This window comes from Canis lupus, chromosome 19 (assembly GCF_003254725.2).
Source record: "Canis lupus dingo isolate Sandy chromosome 19, ASM325472v2, whole genome shotgun sequence".
Taxonomy (NCBI): Eukaryota; Metazoa; Chordata; class Mammalia; order Carnivora; family Canidae; genus Canis; species Canis lupus.
In genome coordinates, this window is record NC_064261.1 from 46,652,493 (window position 1) to 46,674,789 (window position 22,297).

The 22,297-nt window shown below is 40.5% G+C and overlaps 1 protein-coding gene across 4 annotated transcripts in view; it reads left to right on the forward strand.

The window, feature by feature from the left end:
- Positions 1 to 22,297, forward strand: part of ARHGAP15 (Rho GTPase activating protein 15) — a 608,969-nt gene that overhangs the window by 544,765 nt on the left and 41,907 nt on the right. For 3 of the 4 annotated variants that reach the window (XM_025431170.3, XM_049097196.1, XM_049097197.1), the window contains one exon: positions 4,506 to 4,611. In XM_025431170.3, coding sequence (XP_025286955.3) covers positions 4,506 to 4,611 — 106 coding nt within the window. Of the gene's footprint in view, positions 1 to 4,505; positions 4,612 to 18,609; positions 19,100 to 22,297 lie in introns of those variants that run through there. The other variant, XM_025431189.3, reaches the window with a different exon arrangement.

Sequence of the window (22,297 nt, forward strand, 5' to 3'; positions counted from 1 at the left end):
TTCTGTGCTCAGAGATGAGGTTATGTTCACAGCTTAGAGACTGGCAAGGCAGTTGGGATATGGATGGAGCACTAAGACAAATGTATCAAAAACCATAAAGTATATACAAAAATAAGTCATAAGGGAACTGGTTTAAGAGTAAATGTGAGAGAAAGGGAGAATTATGGAGTTTCTCATTATTGGAAAGATTTTGTGTAAGTCTCACAATTTACCTAAGAGATTCTCCAATTCTCCGTAAGGAAGAAATTCTCCCCCTCCCCGGAAGTCATAGTGTAAAAAAGTCAGAGATATCTCAGAGTCTTCTCAAAACTCTCAATACTTCATAATAATGAGAAACCCTATGCTGAAGGAGAAATATTAATAGAAAATGCTGTCTTTCAGATGCTCACTGAATCAATTGAAGACAGTTGACACATCTTTAGTAAGCTGTATATGAATCTTAGCTCATTAACCAGTCCTGTATTATGTATGCGGATTCCAATTCCTCATCTGACACATCAATAAACCAGATCTGAAAAGGTGTCATTTCGGTTTTAATATATCCAATTGTATTTTTAGATGTTCCTCCACTTAGAAGTGTTTGTGTTACTTCCTGATTTTACAAGCTATGGAAGAATGGGTGTGGTAATGATTTGAATGGGAAACCACTGCTTTCCTATAACCTTTTCAAAGATTTTGTTCTGATTACATTGTAAGGAAAGTAAATTTCTCTTCCTTAACATTATTTCAGCTCTCTCTAAACCATCAGTTCTCCCTTTAGTCCCTAAATAGAACTTCACCACAAACTTGTGTGTACCACTACTCAATTGCACAATTTCTCAAGTATGTGTGAAACTAGAGAGGGAGAGAAAAAATATTGTTATAAAGAGCCTTCATGTACAATGTTTCTTATAGGCAGATATGGGAACCACCATACACTTTTATAAGGATTCTTAAATGTAACTGAACTGCTCGCCTATCAGATCATCAGTCTCTGGTGATCACAAGGTATCTATCTAGTGTATTGTGAAATGTCAGGCCACCAGAGCAATTGTACTGTCACCAACTGACACCAACTCAGTTCAAGTATCGACAACTGCATTTGGAATGGTCACTGCAACCAGAAAGAATGCTTATTGCTAAAAATAAAAGGTGACCCAGACCTAGCCTGGGCCTCAAAAAAGGGAGGGTGAGAAAAGGTGTGACTCTTTATAGAGTACTTACTTTTTACTGGTCACTGTGCGAGGTATATTACGGACTATCTTGTTGAATCCCTGAAACTGGCTTTTTAGATATTATTCAAAGAAACTGGGAAATTTGTCCAAGGCCACACAGTTAATAAAAAACTGTTACAGAACTCAAACCAAGGGCTGTGAATTCCAGTCCATGTTCATGTCTTTCGTTCATTCGCTAATTCTTTCTTCATCCACCTAACCCTGTATATGCCGGTATAATAGCTGCCTAGCTTTACAGGAAAACTTCCAGCTAAATGGGAGAACTTAACAGGCATTCAACCCATAGAAATACCATGTGTAACATCGTGTGGATAGAATGTCCTAAGTGCAAGGCAACACAGGAGAGAGAGAACTCACTCTGTCTGGGGAAGTTCATAGTTCTTTTACTTAGTGGTGAAACAAACTTAGTAGTTTGTTGTTGTTGTTGTTGTTGTTGTTTGTGTTTTTTTTTTCAAACTTAGTAGTTTTAATTTCTGCACAAGCACCATGCAGTGACCTTGCATAAATTGAGCAATCCCCAATCTTTCTTCTTAAACCTGAGTCATATGTTCCCTAAAACTGAGGTTCGCTGGATGTAGCCATTTAGACCACTCTCCACTTATCGTTTCTCCAACTTAACTTATGGCTACTACTTCTGTAATCCCCGGTGTCAACTTTTCAGAGTTTTCCCTTTTTTGGAGGCTCTGGCATTGTCCTGACCATTACAGGTGAGAGATTGCAGTGAAACTAGAAAGATTTCCTCTCTCTTCTCCCAACATCATCTTTATTGCTTGAACCAAGTGGTTCACTCCCAGGTAAATTGTACTACTAGCATCATGCCAAACCATGCAGAATGTATCCACCTTATGAATGCAGACATGTACGCATACATATTTGTATATGTTTATGCCTATATATGTGTGGATTTATATATAATCATGGGTGTGTGGTATTAGCTTCAGGTGACTAGAACGGGGTATCCAAGTATTCCTGAGAGCTTTGCCCTGGACATACTATGCCAATTTCCCTCTCATCTTTATTGAGTCATTTTACTTATTTTTCTGAGTTTGTTACATCCCATAAGATCCAACTGGTCCTATGAAGCATCACATTGTCTTACCATCATTAAGCTACAAAGGGGCTCTCTATCCTTTTGGCAGAAAGATTTTATCTGCTGTCTGCTATGATGTTGCAACTAGCTTTTCTTTCTCTTTCTTTCTTTCTTCTTTCTTTCTTTCTTTCTTTCTTTCTTTCTTTCTTTCTCTTTCTTTCTTTCTTTCTTTCTTTCTTTCTTTCTTTCTTTCTTTTTCTTTCTTCTTTTTTTTTAATTTCTCTCTCCCCCTCCCTTTGTCTCTTTCATTTGCAGTTGTCCAATCCATATTATGTTGGAACTCTTCTAAGAATAACTGCAATTTTGAAAGCTCTAACTGTGGGAGGCATTATTTATAGGCCTTTGTGGTTTTGGGAGGAAGAAGAAAAGTTTCCAAGGCAGAGTTCTACTAGGAAGATTGCCCCCCACTCCACTTTAGCCAAATACCATCTTTTGCAGGATATTTTCCTATAATTCCTTATTAGAAGTTTCTTTTGCAACAGTGTATTTAAAAACTGTCATTTTCTGAACCAACTCTTCCTTACCTCACTATATAAAGTTTATATACCTAATAACGGGTGATAATGAATTGGGCTTTGGAGAGCACATTGTATTAGGAATTGTGTTTGGTTTTAATATCAAGAGACTCGTCTTCAAAGGCTTTGGTACGCACGAGCTGGTTTTCTTACGTTAAAGGAACTCAGAGAGACAGTAAAGGACTGGTCTGACTGCCTCACATATTCAAGGAGGCTCCTTTTAGCTGTGTGTTTCATTCCACATCCAAATGGATGATATACCATTCCATCTACATTCTGAGGAGCAGAAAGGTAAAAAGGCTTAAAAAGCTAAATCAACTCCCTGCACATGGCCTCACCAGAAGTTCCATCCATCACTTTGACTAAAGTTTCTGTGGCAGGATGTGATCACACGGTCACATGTGAAACTAGAGGAGAAGAGAATGAATATTGGGTGAGTGTGTACCTAACGTATTACCCACATATATCGCCTTTTCCAACAGTGACCTCTTAAGGATCACCAGGAGTTCTATGTTAGAGGTTAGAGATAGGATATAGAAAAGAAAGGTACCTAAGTCAGTGTATATCAAGTGTTTAAGTTCAATAAATAATTACAGTTCCAAGTCCTGGTTAAAATTATGGTGAGATGAATTCTCTAGGTGCTAAGTAAATCAATTCTTATTATGCAATCCATGCCCATAAAGGAAACAAAATGAGGGAAAGCAATCTATGTGGTATGAAGTTTTAAACAACTTCCTATTTTTTTACATGTATATGACTAGGTATTATGCTTTCAATTTTTATTTTTTGTACTTTCTTATTTTATAGCAAAAGCAAAATGTGTTAGGGAGAAAAGATAACACAGAGTAATAAAGAAGATTATTTCCCCTCCACAAAATCAAGTGAACAATAGAATATTGGTAATTGAATCACGCTGTGTGTCCTCAACTGTTCGTTTCCTATTGCTGCTATAACAAATTATCACAAACTCAGTGGCTTCAGACAACACTAATTTATTATCTTACATTCCTGGAGGTCAGAAGTCTGAAATCATCTTCACTGGGCAGAAATCGAGGTGTAGACCTGTGCTCCTTCTGGGGGCTCTCTTTCCTTGCCTCTTCCAGTTATTAGAGGCTGTCTTCACTCCTTAGCCCATAGCCCTTCGTCACATAGCCTTCTGCTTCCATTGCCACATCATCTTTTCTCTCTGACTCTGATCTTCCTGCTTTTGTCTTAACCACCTTTGTGATTATACTGTGCCCACTCAGATAATCCATAATAATCTCCCCATCGCAGAGTCTTTAATTGAATCACATCGGCAAAGTACCTTTGGCCATAGAAGGCAACATACTTGCAGGTTTCAGAGATTAGGGCATGGACATCTTTGGAAAGCCATTCTTCATCCTACCACATCTTATAAAATAGTAAAGCATTTATAAAACTGATTCAATACCTGATCTTAACAAGAGGATTATGTCAAAGCCACACTGTTGCTGCTTCATATTACTATGATCTACATCAGAGCCAAAATAAAGAAACTCCATGATAATGATGTTGAATACACTGATTCTCTTCGGCTACTGATTAGGACTTTAAGTTGTTAAGTCTTTGTCCAAAATTCTCCTAAGACAATACCCTCTTGCATTTAGGAAATCTCATTCTTTTCTAACATTCCTTTTATTTGTTAAACTTTTTTTTTTTTTTCAGAAAAGCAAGACTATAACACAAGAATTGAAACTATAAAGTCTCTTGTGCAAAAACTCCCTCCACCAAATCGTGACACCATGAAAATCCTGTTTGGACATCTAACTAAGTAAGTTGAAAGAGTTTCTGGTTGTATCATCATATTCTCATTTCTTACATAAGCAGTATTTAACTTCAAATCTCTATGACAAGATTTTCCAAAAGTATGTTTCTCAAATTTTCCCCTTAGCCAATCTAAGTCTTCCTACAGAAGCTGGAGAATGTACAAGAGGTAGGAAGGAGAACCTACAAAAGGAACTTCTAAAATAATTTATTTTTCCTGGTCTTTTCAACGAGTAGATATTTGCTGATTCATTGACATAACCTGACCCAGAGCCCTAGGATGGATTGTCTTTACTTCATTATCTAGTATAATGGGAAGAGCATGAAATAATTCAGACATGAGTGCAGAACATAGCCTCATCGTGTACAAAGTGCTATGACCACAAATAAGTTACTTACACTGTCTAAAATCAATTTGCTCGTTTGTAAAACGTTGATTCAGATTGGTAAGGTGCCATCCATGTAAAAAGCTAAGGGAAGAGTATGAAGGCAGAGAAAAAGCACGTGAAAAGACACAGAAGCCGACAGAGCTTGATGTATCTGAAAAACAGAAAGCAGGCCGGGATGGCTAGAGCTTAACGAACTAGGGGGGTGGTGGTGGTAGGAGGTAAGGTCATAGTGGCAGACTGGTGTCAGATCACATAGGTTCTTGTGGGCCTCAGTGAGCGATTTGGATCGTTATTCTAAGTACAATTACCAACCATAAAGAGTGCTGAATTGAGGGAGTATAAAAGATCACCCTGACCCATGGAGAGAATAGATTGCAAAATGGAAGCAGGGAGACCACCAGCCATGGAAGTCCAGACAAGAGGTAATGATAGCTTACGTGAAGTCCTTAAAGAGATATATTGGCGATGGGTCAGGGTGGATCTGCTGCTGGTCAGAGTGCAGATGAAAAAGGAAAGGAGAAATCAAGTGCGCCTCATCCGGTTTGGGCTTAGGCAAGTGAACAAATGGTAGTACTTACACAGATGGGTTGAATCGGAAGAGCGGACTGGAAAGCTCCATTTTGGTCATGTTAAGTTCAAAATGACTGTTACTCATTTGCTCTCTTAACACCTTCTTCAGATAAAGCGGAGTGCACTACAAGTGATGAGGTTTTAGCTTTCACCATATACCTATAGTAATGTTGAAGCCTGATAGAGTGTCAAACAGATCGGACAGTTTTGCTTTTGTGAGATTAAATCTCCTTAATCACCTATTCCTTGGGTGATTATTGAACTAATCCTGTAAATTCAATACATGTAATTGCACACACACAAAATTTAACCAACGGTGGTTCATATAGATTAATAAATGAAATTTGCCTACTGGTTACTCTGAGCCTTCTGAGCAGAAGTAACCAACGTTTTTGTGTATATGTGTATACGCACATAAACATGTGTATATGATTGTTATTGCGTTACAGTTGATCATACTGTACATTTAGTTCTGAAGTATTTTGCAAAATACTTCATGGAAAGTCTCCCATTTCATTAGACAGATTTATGTGATTCTCTCTAATGATGACATGGTATTCCACAGTATGGATAGTCCATAATTCGCTTAATCAGTCACTGCATTAGGGAACATGCTTAACCTAATCCATTATATAAGTTTCTTTCTTATTTTACCCCAGAGGAGAACCTGTGCCAAAGTTCATACCATTCCTTATTGCTAGAATGTCCCTTCTTATCACCTCCCCATACTGGCTATCATAGGAAACCCAGTGTGGCTTAGTGAAAGGATATTGGGCTTTAAAGAAATAGAGAGAGAGCTCTAGAGTCAAATACTTGTTCTATACTTTACTCCTCTTATGATCTCAAGAACATAAAACTGGATTAAATAATATCAGTCATAGCTTGTGGTCATGAGAATTAAATGAGATAATGCATGTATGTAAAATGCCTGGCTGGAGGTAAACATTCCTCAAATGTAAATTCTTTTCCCTTAGGATCCAGACATATCATGAAAGGGGTTTCAAGTTTCAAGTAAATACTGGAGTGCTTATGCCAGTAACTTTAACTGGACAAAGTCATAAAACAAATGGAAAAGTATACTATTTAATGCTATGCAATACTTAGTCTTGGAGACCTTGAGAAATATCCATTACTCAATCTCAATTATTCCCTTTTGTTCCCCCCAACTGAAACGAACAGCTAGAAAAAGAAAAAAAAATAGAGTCCGCTAAATCCTCCTTTAAAACAAAATAGAAACACAGATGAAAATCCATCCGATTGAAAACTTTAGAAGGATGAGAATCCTCCCCATTTCTACCACACCATCCCATTATTATATCACTTTCACAGCATTCACCTTGTAAGACTTTTCATTATAAATGGAGAGAAGAGTGGGATTTGCTAGTCACCAACCTTTCTTGAGTGGTGTGACCATATTCCACCCTGTACTGATTTATAAACGGGGTTTAATTAAGCACAAGTGTGTGCACATGATTATATCTTGTTAATCATTTTTTGCTAAGTTTTTGTTAAACAGCCAATCGTGGCATGTCATGAAAGCCTGAGAAGACTAAATAAGAAGATTGTTTAACAGGAATTTAAAAATATTCATGTTTGAAAGAATCATTAGAATGTTTTCCTTAGTCTTGATGCATTTGGTAGTTCTTCAGAAAATCTACCGTCAACACTTGTATGTAGTGTTTATTTCAAATTGTTGCAAATATATATTTTTTGAAGTTTGTTTAGTGAGGGTCAGAGAATGTAATGAAGTGCCAAAAATTCCACTTGACCTATGTACTCTCTAGCTCTAGCCAACAGAAGAGAAATCCATTTTTGCACAGCACTGAATTAAACATCCCCTTGAAAGCAGAGCAACTACCAACTGAGAGCGTTTAATACAGCACGATTGGACTACAGGGTGGATGCCAGTCTTGTCCGCAAAAGCCAGAAATTTTAAAGGGTTGTGATAACATTAAGTATACGATTACACAATGGCTGCACCAGCTGAATAGTCTCAGAGTCCAGAGTCTTCATTCTTGATCTAACTCAAGGTCAAGTTCTATGCGTCTGCTGTGATAACATGAAACCAGAAATTCAGAATAAGCTATCATCTCAAAATGCCATCAACCAGAAACCTTTATTAAGAGCCACTTTCACAAATTGACATTACAGTGATAAGTACTGTAAGGTCCCCTAGTACCTTCTGAATCATCACATAAACGACAAGTTCTATCTCTGTAAAGTATGTGTCCAGTGCATTTTCTTTTAGCTTGCTTCTTTGGAAAGGCAGGGAGGCAAGGTGAAGATGAAGTTAATGAGGAAGGAGGACCTGGAAAGATAAGGGTTAGTTGCTGATGGACAGTAGTCGGAGATTAAAAGCCAGGCAAAGGAGTTACGTAAGCAATAGAGAACCATTGAAACTTTATCTATGGGACATTTGCATGATGTGCTCAGAGTTTATGAAAAGCATCCAACAACAGAGGGTAGGGTGAACAAGATAGAAGGAGAAAAGAACCCAGGAGGCTACATGGAAGTTGTAGTTGGATTAAAGTGATGAACATCAAGTGGAAATAAATAGCCTAAATCTTGAGAATTTTCAGAGGAAATTTCTAAACAATTATTTTTTTATTTCTCTCATTTCTTTATCCCCATATCCAGCCATCCATGGAGTTAAGTCTCAGGTTTCAATGTTGGGGATTGTGAAAAGAGTCCCTTGGACAGTGATAATAACGATGATAATAAAGCAAAAGGAGACATTGTGGAGAAGAGTTCACCCTTTATTTTGCAAATATAAATAGGGAGTTGAGGTTATTGAAAACTAATTAAATCGGATGAATCTCATTTATTTTGTCAGATGTGTATTGAATCAAGCTTTTTATATGCTGCTAGTCAGAATGTACCAACCAGCATGGTGGGAAAGCCATATCTGTACTATAGCTCAAGAATAAAAAGCTTTCAAGTCTTCATGTCTTTTGGGCCAGTCATTGTAAGTCATGAGGGAGGCCTTTTATGCAGACAAAATTATTTATGCCAGCCATATTTGCACTGGTAGACACTTGGAAACAACCTAAGTGTCCAGTGACTGGGGAAGGTTTTACACAACATGATAAATGATATCAGCGTACTGAAATGTGGTTCATAGCCAATTGTTGTTGTTGTTTTTAAAGTCAGGGTTACAATATCTTATATATTCCAAAAGAATCTAACTATAAATATGTGGAACATTTGTGCAACTGGAAAAGATCAAAATTTTTGTTGAGATGTTAATGTTTCTTTCCTAGAGTTTCCCGCCCCCGCCCCCCCACCATGTATCGCCATTGGCATAGAAGTATATTGGTATAAAAGGCAATATTGAGGTTAAGAAAACAGGTAAAGAGAGCAGATATTGGAGTTAGGCAGACCTGAATGTGAGTCTTGGCTCTACCACTTATGGAAGGTGTAACTTATGAAAGTGAACAACCCACTTTCATTTTCTCATCTGTAAAATGGGGATCATCACAGAACCTCTTTCTCTGGTGAGGGCTAAACGAATACGTTTTTAAAGAGTCTCAAACAGTACCTGTCACTTATCATATTCTAGATAAACGTTCTACATCAACATGTATCTTTTTCATAGTGAGAGAAATAGAAGATAATTTTTAATGAAATGAATCTGGAACAGTTGCACAAGCTGGGTTGCCAAATATCCTGGCTTCCAGAAAATGTTTTGTCCCACCACAGAATCTTTTTGGAAAACCTAAGTCCCCACCCTGGGCTGACTTCAGCCAGTTTCCCCTGGTCTCAGTGAGGCTGATTTCACCTGTTTGGCAAAACACAGGACACCTCACACCAATCTCTTGTGAAGTGCCCAGGCCAACTCCACCCTGTCCCTAACTCTCCATCAACTTGATTTGCATCTTGTCCCATGTTCTCAGATCAGACTCTTCTTCCCATCACAATGGTGGCTCGCTAAGATCATCTACTCTACCTTGACTCTTAGGCAGGTGTGAGGAGGTTGGAGGTAGGGCACAGGTCTTCTGTGCTTCTTGTCCAGAGCCTTCCCTGTTACAGGAGTTTCCAAAGGACAAATCTCTTGCCTCGTAGTCTTACTTATCAGAATAATTCTCACACTGAGAGTTTCCTGCCAGACAGCACAGCACACTGGCTTCGTGGGAGCCTGGTAAGTGAGATATGTTGAAGCCAGTAAGGCCTTATCTGGTGCCTCAAACACCCTGTGGAAACACTCCCAGAATCCCATCAGCTACATATCTACCTGACATGTAGCACTGATCTCTCAAAGTCCTGGCATTCCTGTTGCCATTACCATGAGTCAGGTGTTCTAGCGATCGCTGCAGTCTTCTCCCACACATTTATTTCCAGGATAAAAAAAGTTACCTGCACCTCACAGAAAATTTAGGGCTAAATACAAAAGTATTTCGGCCAAGCCAAATTGAACTCGTTAGCCAGATTACCTTGTGGCGTGAATTTTGGAAACCAAAACAACCTCAAATTTTTGAGTGGGGAGCACATGAAAGAACATTCAATCTCCAGGTAGGTGTACATTGTCCAGAGAAAGTCAAATGTCTGAGAAAAGGATGGCCATTAGACATGATGAATGACATCATAGCACTCACTGATTTTTCAAAAACAGCTTTGGAAGAATATATTTGCTGCAGACTTATTTGCAGAATATATTTGCTGCAAGTAAATATTCTTATAGGAGACTCGCACTTGGTAAAATAGGTTGAGAAGAAAGCTACAAAATCTTCCCTTTTGCATCAACTCTGAGAAAATCGCCCAGCTGTTCGTAGAACTCCAAGGTGAAGGAATGATACGGCTGAAGAGACAAAGCTCATGGAAGCCTGCCAGTCGAATGCCTTCTTGAAAGGCGAAGCTGTTGAGCTGTGGCTATTTTGTGAGAGTAAACTGATATTTAAAGCTTCTCTGTGGTCTTCATGGGTCTTGAATAAAATATTCCCCAAAAGCGTGTCAGAGGCAACTCAAATGATGACGACCCAGAAATGCAAGAGTTGTAGGAGGAAACACTGGTGAGGAAAGAATTCACCCATCCTGACTTTTTTAAAATGGTACTGCCAGCATGTCTGATATTTGGAGGGGGGAAAAATGACACACGGCTAAAGAATGAGCTGGAAAGCCCATGAGCTCTCGCCCTTCTCTCTGGTCTTCAAGAGCAATGCTGGTGAAGCTCTGCGCCTCCCGTCAGGCCTCCGACTGTGCAGCTCTGGTGTGCTTTGGAGCAGGCTGTGTTTTTCTGTGCTGTCTTCTGGCACTCCACCCTCTTTCTGTACACTTTGGTCGCTCACCCAACCATAATACCTGATAGCCAACGACTTGCAGGCCACGGGTATTTTTCCTGGAAAATGAGGAACCTGTACAAATTGTTATTTTCTTTTTTCTCTCTCTTTTTTTCTCCCCCCCCCCCTTTTTTTTTCCTGAGGGACAAGGGCTGCAAGTCGTTTGAAATAAGCCAGAAGCCTAATAGCTCCTTTGCTTGTGTATTTGAAATGGCACCCTAATCACTTTGAAGAGCTAATGTACTTCCTATGGGCCTGAAATTTCTCAACTGGACTCCCGTGGCAGAATTTGGCCTGGTAGTTAAGAAAATTAATTACTCTGATCGTGAGGATGAAGCAATAGTTCCCAACTCCCTGTAGTAATCATTAAAATGTCATCTACTTAGGAGACATCTTGGCACAGGATTTATAAGGTTTGTGAGCTGGGGACTAAGGTTCAATGATCCTTCCAGTGGTGGATCCTTGTTTTGGAGGAAGGCTTTGGGAGATAAGGTTTTTAAGACAGCAGTGAAATTATTACTGTACATCTTTTAATTTAACATTTGAATGGTAACATTAGCCACTGAATGATAGGAAACAAAGCAAAACCTAAAATGATTACTGCCCATCTATCACTCTGTTCTCTGTGGTTAGTGGTTGGTCCACCTCACGGGGGTATTTCCCTCATAAGAGGTAAATTTTTTAAGTTTTAAGTCCCATCCTTCTCCACTGTGAATCTTGGCCTTTTACCTAATGGAAAGAAACAGGGATCCGGAATCAGAAGACATAGGCTCAAGTCCCAACCTCAGCCCTTAGAAACTACAACATTAAGAAAACCTTTTAATGTCTTTAATCCTCCCTTTCGGTCATGTGTGAAAAAGGTCAAAAAAATTCACACTTATGAAAATGTCATCTGTGAAATCCTATCTGTCCATTCTTTTTGGAAGTCTTAAATGAGTTCCCACTATATTCCAGGCACTGAACTGATTCGTAGGTTGGCCAGGTATGGCCTGCCCTTAAGCTACCTATAACCCGCCACCTGTGTTTGTTAATAAAGTTTTATTGGAACACATACACACATGTTTATGTATAGCCAAAGGCTGCTTTCATGCAAGAGTCAGATAATTGTGACAAGTTGCACAGGGATAAAAATATTTACTATCTGACCCTTTACAGGAAAAGTTTGATGACCCCTCAACTCAATACTAGAGGCATAAAGAGGACTCCTATCCTCACTTCTCCTATGGTCTCCTGCCATAGATAAATTAGTAAACAATTGCCATAAATATGGTGCAAAATAGCCACGGTGACACTATGAGAGCACCAAACGGGAGCTGGAATTTAGCCTAGAGAAACCAAAGAATGCCTCCCAGAGGAGATGGCACGGGCTATCTTTGAAGATGTCAGTTTGGCAGACAGTAGGCCTGCTACAAGCAGGGTACTAAGTACGGAGACGTGTAGAGGAGGAGAATGGTGATGTGTGTGGTGAAGAAATAGTGAATAAGAGATGTAGCAGAACATAAGTCCAGAATGTAGTGAACCAGAGCTAACTCATGAAAAACCTTTCGCAGGCTTTGTTGAGGAATTTGAAATTCATTCTGTAGACATTAGGTAAATCATGGAAGGGTCAGAAGCAGGGAGATTTCTATTTATAAAGATCACAGTCTTTAGAAGTGTGAAGGTTAGCCTGTAGGAGGGCAACCCTAGAGATAGCGAAACCAGTTGTGCGGGTCCAAGCTAGAGATCCCAAACCAGGGAGATGACAGGAGGATGGATGCAAGAGGCACAGAGGAGGTGGACTCAATAGGACATGCTCACCAAGGGAGGATTCCCAGGTTTTGAACTAGCTGAGTGGTGATACCCTCAACCCACATAGAGGAAAAGCATAAAATTAGAAGCATGAAAGAAGTTGAAAGTTTGGGGATGTGATGTGAGATTCTTTACACTTCGTTAGCGAATTCCATTTGAGGGTAAGCAATGTCTGTTGGGAATTAGGAAAGGTGATTGAGATCTAAGTATGAATTTGGGAGTCATCAGTTTAAAGATGGTAATGGGGTAAGGTCATGAATAACCCCAAGGGACAGAGTGAAGCCAGAAGAGTACTGAGGACAGATTCCTGGGGTTATATAACATTGAAGGAGTGGCCAGAGGAAGACACCAGGGAAAGAGTCTGAGAATGGCACACATGGTGACAGAAAACTTGGCAAGAGCAGAGATATTATATTTTGTGGTTGAGATTATTACTTCTCCACAGGAGATCTAGTAAATTCTCATGGTAACAGGACATCGGGTAGAATTTCTGGTAATAACCAGCTACTGTTCCATCCTTCATCCTTCCGTTCCTGAGAAATCACAGGAATAAACATAATAACCTCATAGGAAAACCACGTTATTCTATAGCATAATCGGGTCCTGAAAATATTGATAAAGATGGAAATTATAAAGAACTGAACAAGTCCCCTCTGCCATCAGATCATAGGTTCCAGGAGGGCAGAAATTTGTGTCACACTGATTCTTCTGTATCCCCAGAGCTTAGTACAGAGTCCCACACGTTAGATACGCAGTTATTTTTGTTAAACACATGGAATCACAGGATTTCATTGAACGAGAAAATACTAACCTAATAGCCAGTAATGGTTCCAGTTAAGATCAACTGGAATCTTGGGACCTTGCTAGAGTTCAGACCAGAACCAGGGAATATTCCAGTTTGTGAATATTGGTTAGTAAGCTACGCCTCTCAAGCTTCTCTCTCCTCACCTGATATTTATCTTTTCATCATGATGGAGAGAAAAGCAGGTCTAATTGCAAAAGGATCAATATTAAATATTAAGACTGAGTGTTATGAGACCCTGAGCACAATGAATGAGTGGTAAAAGAGGTTTCCCCCACTGGGGGGTGGGGAGCATGGTCAGGGACTGTGTGACCACCCATCACGGTGGGAGCCTGTTAGGTCAATTCGCTGCAGTCCGGGGTGAGTTGCCAGGGCCTCTGATTTCTTAATAGTCTGGGATATGTAACAGATCTTGCAATAGAAAAACTTCCTTTCACCTCTTCTGTCATTGTTCCCATTACTAAACTAAAGCATCTCTATCACTCCCATCTCCTACCAACCCAACCACCCTGTCCTTCGTTGAGTCCACATCCCATATTGACTTCCTACCACCTTGAGTCATTGAGCATTAGGAAAACAAACAAGCAAAAATGATCTTGATTACAAAAGCTTACCCTCTGCTATGAAGTATATAAAAAATCTGATTCCCCTGTTTAACAGACACACAGCAAACTTCAAAGTGGAAGGGGGAAAAAAAACCAACCAGACCTCAAGTCACCTGATTTCCAGTCCACTAGACCACACTCTGCTTTCTTGCCAATACCAATACTCGATTGTGTTTCCAAGGAAGAAGGAATGGTAAAACAAAGAGTGAAAAAGACCAGCCGACTATGGTAGAGGCACAGGCCTCTATCACTTGAATTCCCTTTTTTTAATTGAACACCAGCTATAATCCCAGATCTTTAAATAAAATTACCTAACTAATTAGTAAATTGACATATTTATATAAGGGGTTTTCTGGCTGTCTGTTCTCTCTCTCTCTTCCTCCCTCCCTCCTTCCCTCCTCCCTCTCTCCCTCTCTCTCCCTGTAACGCATTGCTTTCCACCCGAAACACACCAGGGAAACTTTTATTTCTGGGGCTCTTTTTAAAAACAAGTTCCAAATCCACAGTCATCAATGCTGTGTGTGGAGTGTGCGTGTGCGTGTGCGTGTGCGTATACATGCACACTCGGAGAAAGCATGTTTTTTAAAAGGCGACGATGGTTCTGCCTTTTACCACCTTCTTTCTCCTCTTTAAATGGAAAGCACTGAACCCAGATGCCCAACCACGGAAGATATCCTTCCAGAAGCAGCATCTGGCTTCCTGGCAAGCCCTTCAGGCGAGTTGTTTGGGGAGCTTTGCAGTTGTCTCTCGGTCTGTCACGTGTATCAGATACCGTGGCCTCTCTGGCTGGCATGTCCAGGCAGCTGCCAATTCCTTTCAATTCACCTTTATTTCTGAGAACTAGTTTCCTCATTTTCATTTCTTACCGGACCTATTTTTTTTTTTTTTTTCTCCCCACTGCCCATAAGAACTCCAGGACAAGACGAATTTCTCATTGCCTGTCAACTTCCTTTGCAGGCCTCTGTCTTTTGAACCCGAGTGAAATCCTCAGCCATTTAGTACTACATTAAAATAGGTTACTTTAAATAATATTTCTTAGCCATTTCTTGTCAGCAGAGCTCCTTGTAAACTGTGGGGTCGTTCCCTGAAAAGAAAAGCAAAACATTCCATTGGAGTAATTTATTCTGGTCTGCACACAAGACATGAAAGTATTCTTGACATTTGTGTATTATTTAGCTAAATCATATTGGCTCCCCACATCCTTGTCACACCATGAACAAAAGAGCATCGCAGGACTGGAAAACATGAAGCAACACGGCAGCATTTACAAATAGCACCTGCTTCAGGATATTAATTTTTAAAGTAGCTTCATTTTTTTTTACCTGTTTAAATATATATATATATATATATATATATATATATATATATATATACCTTTTTTTTTTTTAACTTCTAAAGGATTCTGTGGGGGCTTTTTATGGATAATTGTTAAGAACACAGAGTCCGATGGTAGCCCACGCACAAGGAAGCCGTGACAAGGTGCTGACAAGTCCAGCAGCAGTACCCAGAATGCAGAGGAGAAAGCAGAAATTAGAGCTGCAGGGTGACATCCAGGAATAGTTAACACGGGGTAGCTGCACATTTCCATGTTGTTGTTTTTTTTTTTCCCCCTCATGCAAGAAAAAGTGCAGATTATGTATGAGATTTCTGATCTTAAGACTATTGTCTGGGCTGAGAAAAGATGGGACTTAGCAGTGGACAGGAGGAAATCTCAGCCATTAATAATAATTGGTCTGTGGCCAGTGGCGGACTCAACACACACTTGACTTTGAAGAGATACACAACTGAAATCATGGGCTTAACTGGAATGAGAGCGGCTGGGGAACAAGGAAATGAATGTAGGGGCTGTTTGGATCAGGACGTTGGGAAAATCTCCTTTGAAACCATCTGCATGACAGTAGAGCTCAAATTTAAGATTAGAATTTTTAAGTCTGTTTTATCTCTGCCTCAATGACATTTTTTGGTCTGTCATTTTTTTTTTCCTTAGGTTAATTTGTTAATGTGCACAAAGGAAGTTGAAAACACATGCAGAACTTAGAAACTTTACACTAAATGTTGCCCTTTGTGTAGAGATGACTGTGTCTCACTTCCAGTAATTTCTTCTCTTCTGTATCATATTTAGTCTTTTTAACCAGATTATTTTCTCTTACATTTCCCCTTTCTTCCCCCCCTGCCTTTCCTCCCTATATCATCATCATCCTTAAATTCTTCCTCCCATTCCCCTCACTCTGGGAATTCTCCTTACCCTCAAGCATTGCCGCCTACATCAATCTACCACTTATTTAGGCCACAAGTACATGTCAGGTAACTCTCATGATAGATACGGAGCTGGAAGTGAAGACAATTATACCAGGAGGCCAATAGAAATGTTATTCAGTTGTGATGTCTCCCTCCCCGCCCCTGCCAAGTTCACTTCCCCTACCTCATTCTCTCTCCCAACTTGGAGGCTCTGGCCCCTCCTCTTCTCATGAGATTGGCAAGCCAGTCCGTCTTTATAGAGATTCTGTTAGTCTACCCATCTGTTGGAGGAAACCTCTGTTCTTTTTTTTTTTCTTTCTTTTTTTTTTTTTTTTTTCTCATTTTCAAAGACACAAGTAGAACCATCAGGGACAGAGCCATAGCCAGGGGGTAGGCAGGACACTGGCACTCGGGCTCTAACAACACTGTTTTTAGTTTTTAGTTTTCTGCTCTCCATGAACTGACAGTCCGCATACACCTCTTCATAAATATTTTTCCCTTCATCAATTTGTTCACTCATTCATTCATTTCACTCATTAATTAATTCCTTTATTTCCCATAGTGTCTGGGATATGAAAAGAAAAAAGCAATTAGCTCTGCTATAAAGGAATTTTTATCTAATTAATCTGTGTCTCTGTGCTCGGACATCAGAACAAATTTTCTCACATAGTGAAAAGATATACAAAGCGAAATTTTACCTAAATCTGATCCGCTACTCCCCCCCCCCCCCCCATTTGAACACGTTTTTAAAGCAATCATTTCACATCCCAGAAAAATTCTACTCTTAAAACACAACTCTTCTCCAGTTAGAGCACAACTCTTCCTCTTGGCTCCCTGCTCACCCTCCTTTTTCCGCTTCTTTTTCGCTTCCAACTGCCATTCCAGGGTCATAAGGACTTCCCCAGTACTGACCTTTGAGTCATCACGGGAAGGGGATTCCACTCACTCTCCCGAGGCCACATTTCCTGTTTAGGGTTGGAGATCCCCCACAGAGATAGTGAGGCATTTTATGGGTGGTTTACGTGTCCCACTATATTTTTCTAACCAACAAGAAGGGAGAAATGAAATGCATGCCCTGTTCTCTCTGGCCTTGCTCTCCATTCATATCACACAGAAAATAACCAATTCCTAGAGTGCCAAGCTCTTAAAGTAATTCATACTTCCCTGGCAATGACAGGAATTTATCCTTCATCTTGGCAGAGGAAGGCCCATTTTATTCACCCCTTATCACACTCTTGCTATTCTCTGCGTGAGTCTCCCCTCCAACACCCTATAATAGGCCAGGGGGGCCTAGAAGCAAGTGGCCAAACAGGGAAACGAAAGAAATGTTCACTGTCACATTCTAGGAATTTCTGATCCCAAAGCATTCTTACCCAAGAAATGGTAATACCCAAGAAAAGAGGCACGTGGCCGTGCGTGAGACCCTGGCCGTGCAAGAGACCCTGGGAGGTGGAGATAGTGGGAGAAGAGATGGCCAGAGAGACGTTTTGTTGCTCACGAAGGCAGCCACCTGAAAAACACCAGCTAATTAGCAGTCTGTAGCCACACAACACAGCAGGTTAGTACAAGAAGTGAACAATACTTTACCTAATTGAAACTACAGAGCGGACTTAGGTAGACTGCATGCAATTACACAGATTGGAAGGCAGCCAGGACACGGAGGTTAACAATCCCTTCTCTCACAAAAAGCACCGCGGGAACTTTAATGACCACCAGTGGTAAGGGCCGTTATCCTGCAGCCCATCCAAAAGGCCTCACCTCTCACAACCCAGATTCCATCAGAAGTGCTTAAGGGTGTCAACTAATTGGCTGAGGGGTGGGGGGTGGGAGTGTGGGGAGGCGCCCTCTATGGGCGCAGGTGTGCTTGTGCCATGTGAGTAATCCAATCCACCTTTCCCAGGAAATATGCTTTCCAGCACTAGGGTGGAGGGGGCTTCAAAAGACAGGGGACATTTGGGTGAGTCACGAGGTGGCCAGTGGGAGCTGGGAAGGCTCCTCAGCCTCCTTGTTTGGCAGCCAGCACTACTGAGGCCCAAGCATTCCAGAAAGCTCTAGGCTAGGATTTCTTAAACTTGAATGTGTTTACAAATCAGGTCACCTAGAAATCTTGTTAAAAATGTAGATTTTGACTCAGGGGGTCTGGGATGGTTCCTGAGATTCTGCGAAGAGAACAGGCTCACAGGCCCTGCTAATCCAGGAACCACACTTTCAGAAGGCAGTTCTTACTGGGAAGATGGAAGAGATCTCCCTGAACCAGAGAGCAGAGGATGGGCAAAGAGAAAGAGGACTTTAAAAGGAGTTTAGCATCAGAATAATCAAGTTCACTTTCATTTGTCCCAGGAACCAAAGAACAGAAACATGAGAGTCCAACATGGGACATAATCCAATCCAGTCCTAAAATCTACTCACAAGTGGCTTCCACTCTTAGGGGGTGGAAGGAAGCACGGCGTTTGATTCCCTGTACATGTTCCAGGAAGGAGACACCCACCCTGAACAGTGGCAGGATTTTCCACTCACTGGTTAGTGCTGTAGCAGAGACACACCAGCCAGAGCAGTCTGTGATGATGACCTCCCAAGAACCAAAACGGTCTTTCAAGATGAATCCAGAGAAGACAAGATAGCAGAATGCAGACCTTCAAAGCTTGACCAATGGACAGTGAAGGGAGTGATAATCTTCCTTCAAAGCTTTGTAAAATAGAATCAGAGTTGCTGAAAAACATCAAAGAATGGGCCATTTTTAAGCTTATAGTATGTGAATTTAATTTATTGCTGGGTGCTACAGAGGCTTTCATGCTAAAGCCTGCATGTACCATTAAAGATTTAATTGTTAGTTGGACTAATGATTATATTCTTTATCTAGTTATTTCCTAAGTGCTTCTTATACTGATATCTACATAGTTTGTGACTTCTTAATGATAGAATTCACTTTAAATGTGTGGAAAGAAACATACACACACACACCCTTAAAAAAGCAAGACCCAGCTAATCCCTGGTGAAAGGAGTAAGGGTCCCAACGTTGAGACACGCTGTAAACATGCTGTAAACTAGATAAGGCTAGAGTTTAAATATACATTTATCCTAATATATAGCTCATCAGTATAGCTGCAAAAGTGCTATTACTTGCCAAAGATATGTAAATTTAGGATATCATTCAAAATATATCACTTGAAATGCTCAGCTTTCTAAAGCCAGCGTGGTAAAGTACATCTACAAGAAGGAGAAGAACAGAGGTATCCATCAAGGAATCAACAGGATCTATAGAGTGTCTACTCTCTGCTCCATACCACACTGGGGAGAGCTAGGTAATAAAAGAAGTATAAAATAAGAAGTACAAAGTTCTACCTTTGTAGAGCTACTAATCTAATGGGGACAAAGCACTTAAGAAGACAGAGTAGAGAATATTTAACTGTTAAACAGTAGGTACAGAGAGAAATAGACTAAAGGAGTTGAGAAGTCTTCAGTGAAAGGTGGAGATTGAGTTGGGCTTTGATGCACAGGTGGAATTTTAGAAGCACGGGGATGTCTCATAGGTCAGCTTGAGAAAGGCCAAGGGAAGCCAGGATGTGGCTGTAAGCAGCCTGTGCTGTGACAAGAGGCAAAGGAAGAGGAGACCTAAGTGCAGGGAGGAGCCAGGTTATGGATGCACCTGCAGAAAGGTTGGCATTTCATGTCTCAGACTCCATTAGGAACCAAGGCAGGTTATTGAGGAGGTGAAGCACTTCTGTTTTTTAAGTATCTCAAATTGAACAGTATCTCAATATCTCAAAGTTTTTGAACAGTCACATAAAAATGGATTTGGTGATACAAGAGCTGAAGAAAGGGGTTAGAGCAAAGCCAGTTAACTGAGCAGTTATCTTGCCATGACCCGAGAGCAATTATTCCCCTGTTGTCTGTGGAGCTCTGTGAGAAGAGTGTAATTCCTAGACAGATTTTCACAGAAGTCAGGAGGACTTGCTGATAGGTTTGTTATGATGGGTGAATGACTGGGAAGAACTGAAGCTAATGCCAGGGTGTCCAATTAGTAGACTAAAGAGAATGGAGATGTCACTAGTGGAAACTGGGTCAACTTTGCGGAGCGCCAGCTAGGTGCCAGGTACTGTTCTAGGAACTTATGAAATATAAAGTAAACCTAACAGAAATTGTTTTGCTCACATGGAGTTTATGCAATACATATAATATAAAGAAATAAATAAAACAAATATGCATAATAAGCAGGAAATGCTACACGTAATAGAAAGTGGTGGCTGCTAAGGAGCTCAAAAAAGTGGGGTAGAGGAAGAGAATCAAGACTGGTGTGAGGATGGTTTACAGTAATAATTAAAGTCTATCGGAAAGAAGGTGAGATTTGAGAAAAGATGGGGAGTGTTTGAAGTGGATATTTGGAGTCAAACATTCCGGGCAGAGACGATACCTAATGTTTGGTATCTTCAAGCTATAGCAAAGCTGAGAGGAAGAGGAGGGAGTCACATCATTGACAAGGCCCTTGTGAGAAATTGGTCTTTTGCTCCAAGTGAAAGGAAAGGGACAACCAGTTGTACAGTTAGGAGCAGGAACCAACAGACATCTATCTTAAAAGAACCAGGGGATGCCTGGCTGGCTCAGTCAGTAGAGAGTGCAACTCTCAACCTCAGGGTTGTAAGTTCAAGCCCCACATTGAGTGTAAATATTACTTAAAAAATAAAATCAAATCTAGAGGCACCTGGTTGGCTCAGTTGGTTAAGCGTCTGCCTTTAACTCAGCTCATAATCTCAGGGTCCTGGGATTGAGCCCTGCTTTGGGCTCCCCACTCAGCAGAGAGTCTGCTTCTCCTTCCCCCCCTGCTTCTCCCCACTCTGTGCTCTCTCTCGCTCTCACTCTCTCTCTCTCTCTCAAATAAATGCAATCTTTAAAAAAATAAACTAAAACCTTTAAAAGAATCAGTATGCTGAGAACACTTCCTAGGAAAATTGGAAAACTATTTAAATTATTCAGTCACCAATCTAATTGGAAATAGTTATTTGTGGGTAGAAAGTGTTTCAGGCATTCACCTCTGATGGTTTGAGAGAATCTGAAGAAGTGAATTTCCATTCCTCAGTGTGGGGACAACTTTAGGCCTGTCACTTCACCTCTCAGCCATTGTCTGGTCATGTTCAGCACGGGAATAATGCCTAATGTTACCTAACGTGGTGTGTGCGTGTGCGCGCGCACACGCATAATCAAATGAGATAAAGAAAGTGAAAGCCAAGACTATGTACTGTTTTAGAGTTTAAAGGTTTGAAAATCCAAGCAGAGGATCACTCCAGACACTTGATGTTGTACTAAATCCAAGAGGGAGAGTGGAAAGATCACTGGATTGAGAACTAGAAAACCTAAGTTTTTATCTCGACAATGTATTCCTTAATAGTGTCTCTTGGATAGCACAGCTTCTCAGAGCATCTGTTTCCTTCTCTGTGTTAAAGGGGGTTGTGATACCCACACCTCACAGGACTTCACTCAGAGTTACCTGTAAATAAACCCATTGTAAACCGTATAGCACCAAAGAGATGAAGTCGTCCTACCACCACTCCTCCCAGAACCATAGACAGCTCTAACCAGCCAGTTGGAAAATTGTAATGAATCCTTTTCCTCATCATAGGTGAACTTTAATTCCTCCAGGGCAGGAATCCTTTCTTCTTGGAGTCAGTAGTACCCTGTGTAACTAGCACAGGCTAGTGCAACAGAAGATATATAACAAATCATTTTAGCAGGTGGGTAAGTGAAATTATGACATTAAAGAAGATGCAGATTTGAGAATCAGAGTTTTAGGGTTAGTGTTGCAAGTTGTGAAAGTGGATGCACTCACCCAAAGAGTTTAGAGCCTAAAGACAGAGCATGGTATTAAACACCACTTCAGGGGCAAGCCCAAGAAGAGTCACTAACCAGCAAAGGGAAGCAAAGAAGAAAGCAAACAGATAATTCAGAATAATCGGCATTGGAACAACCCGGAGATTATCATCAAATACTCTAACTCAACACATAACTTCCGCTCCAAAAGGATCCAAACAAATTT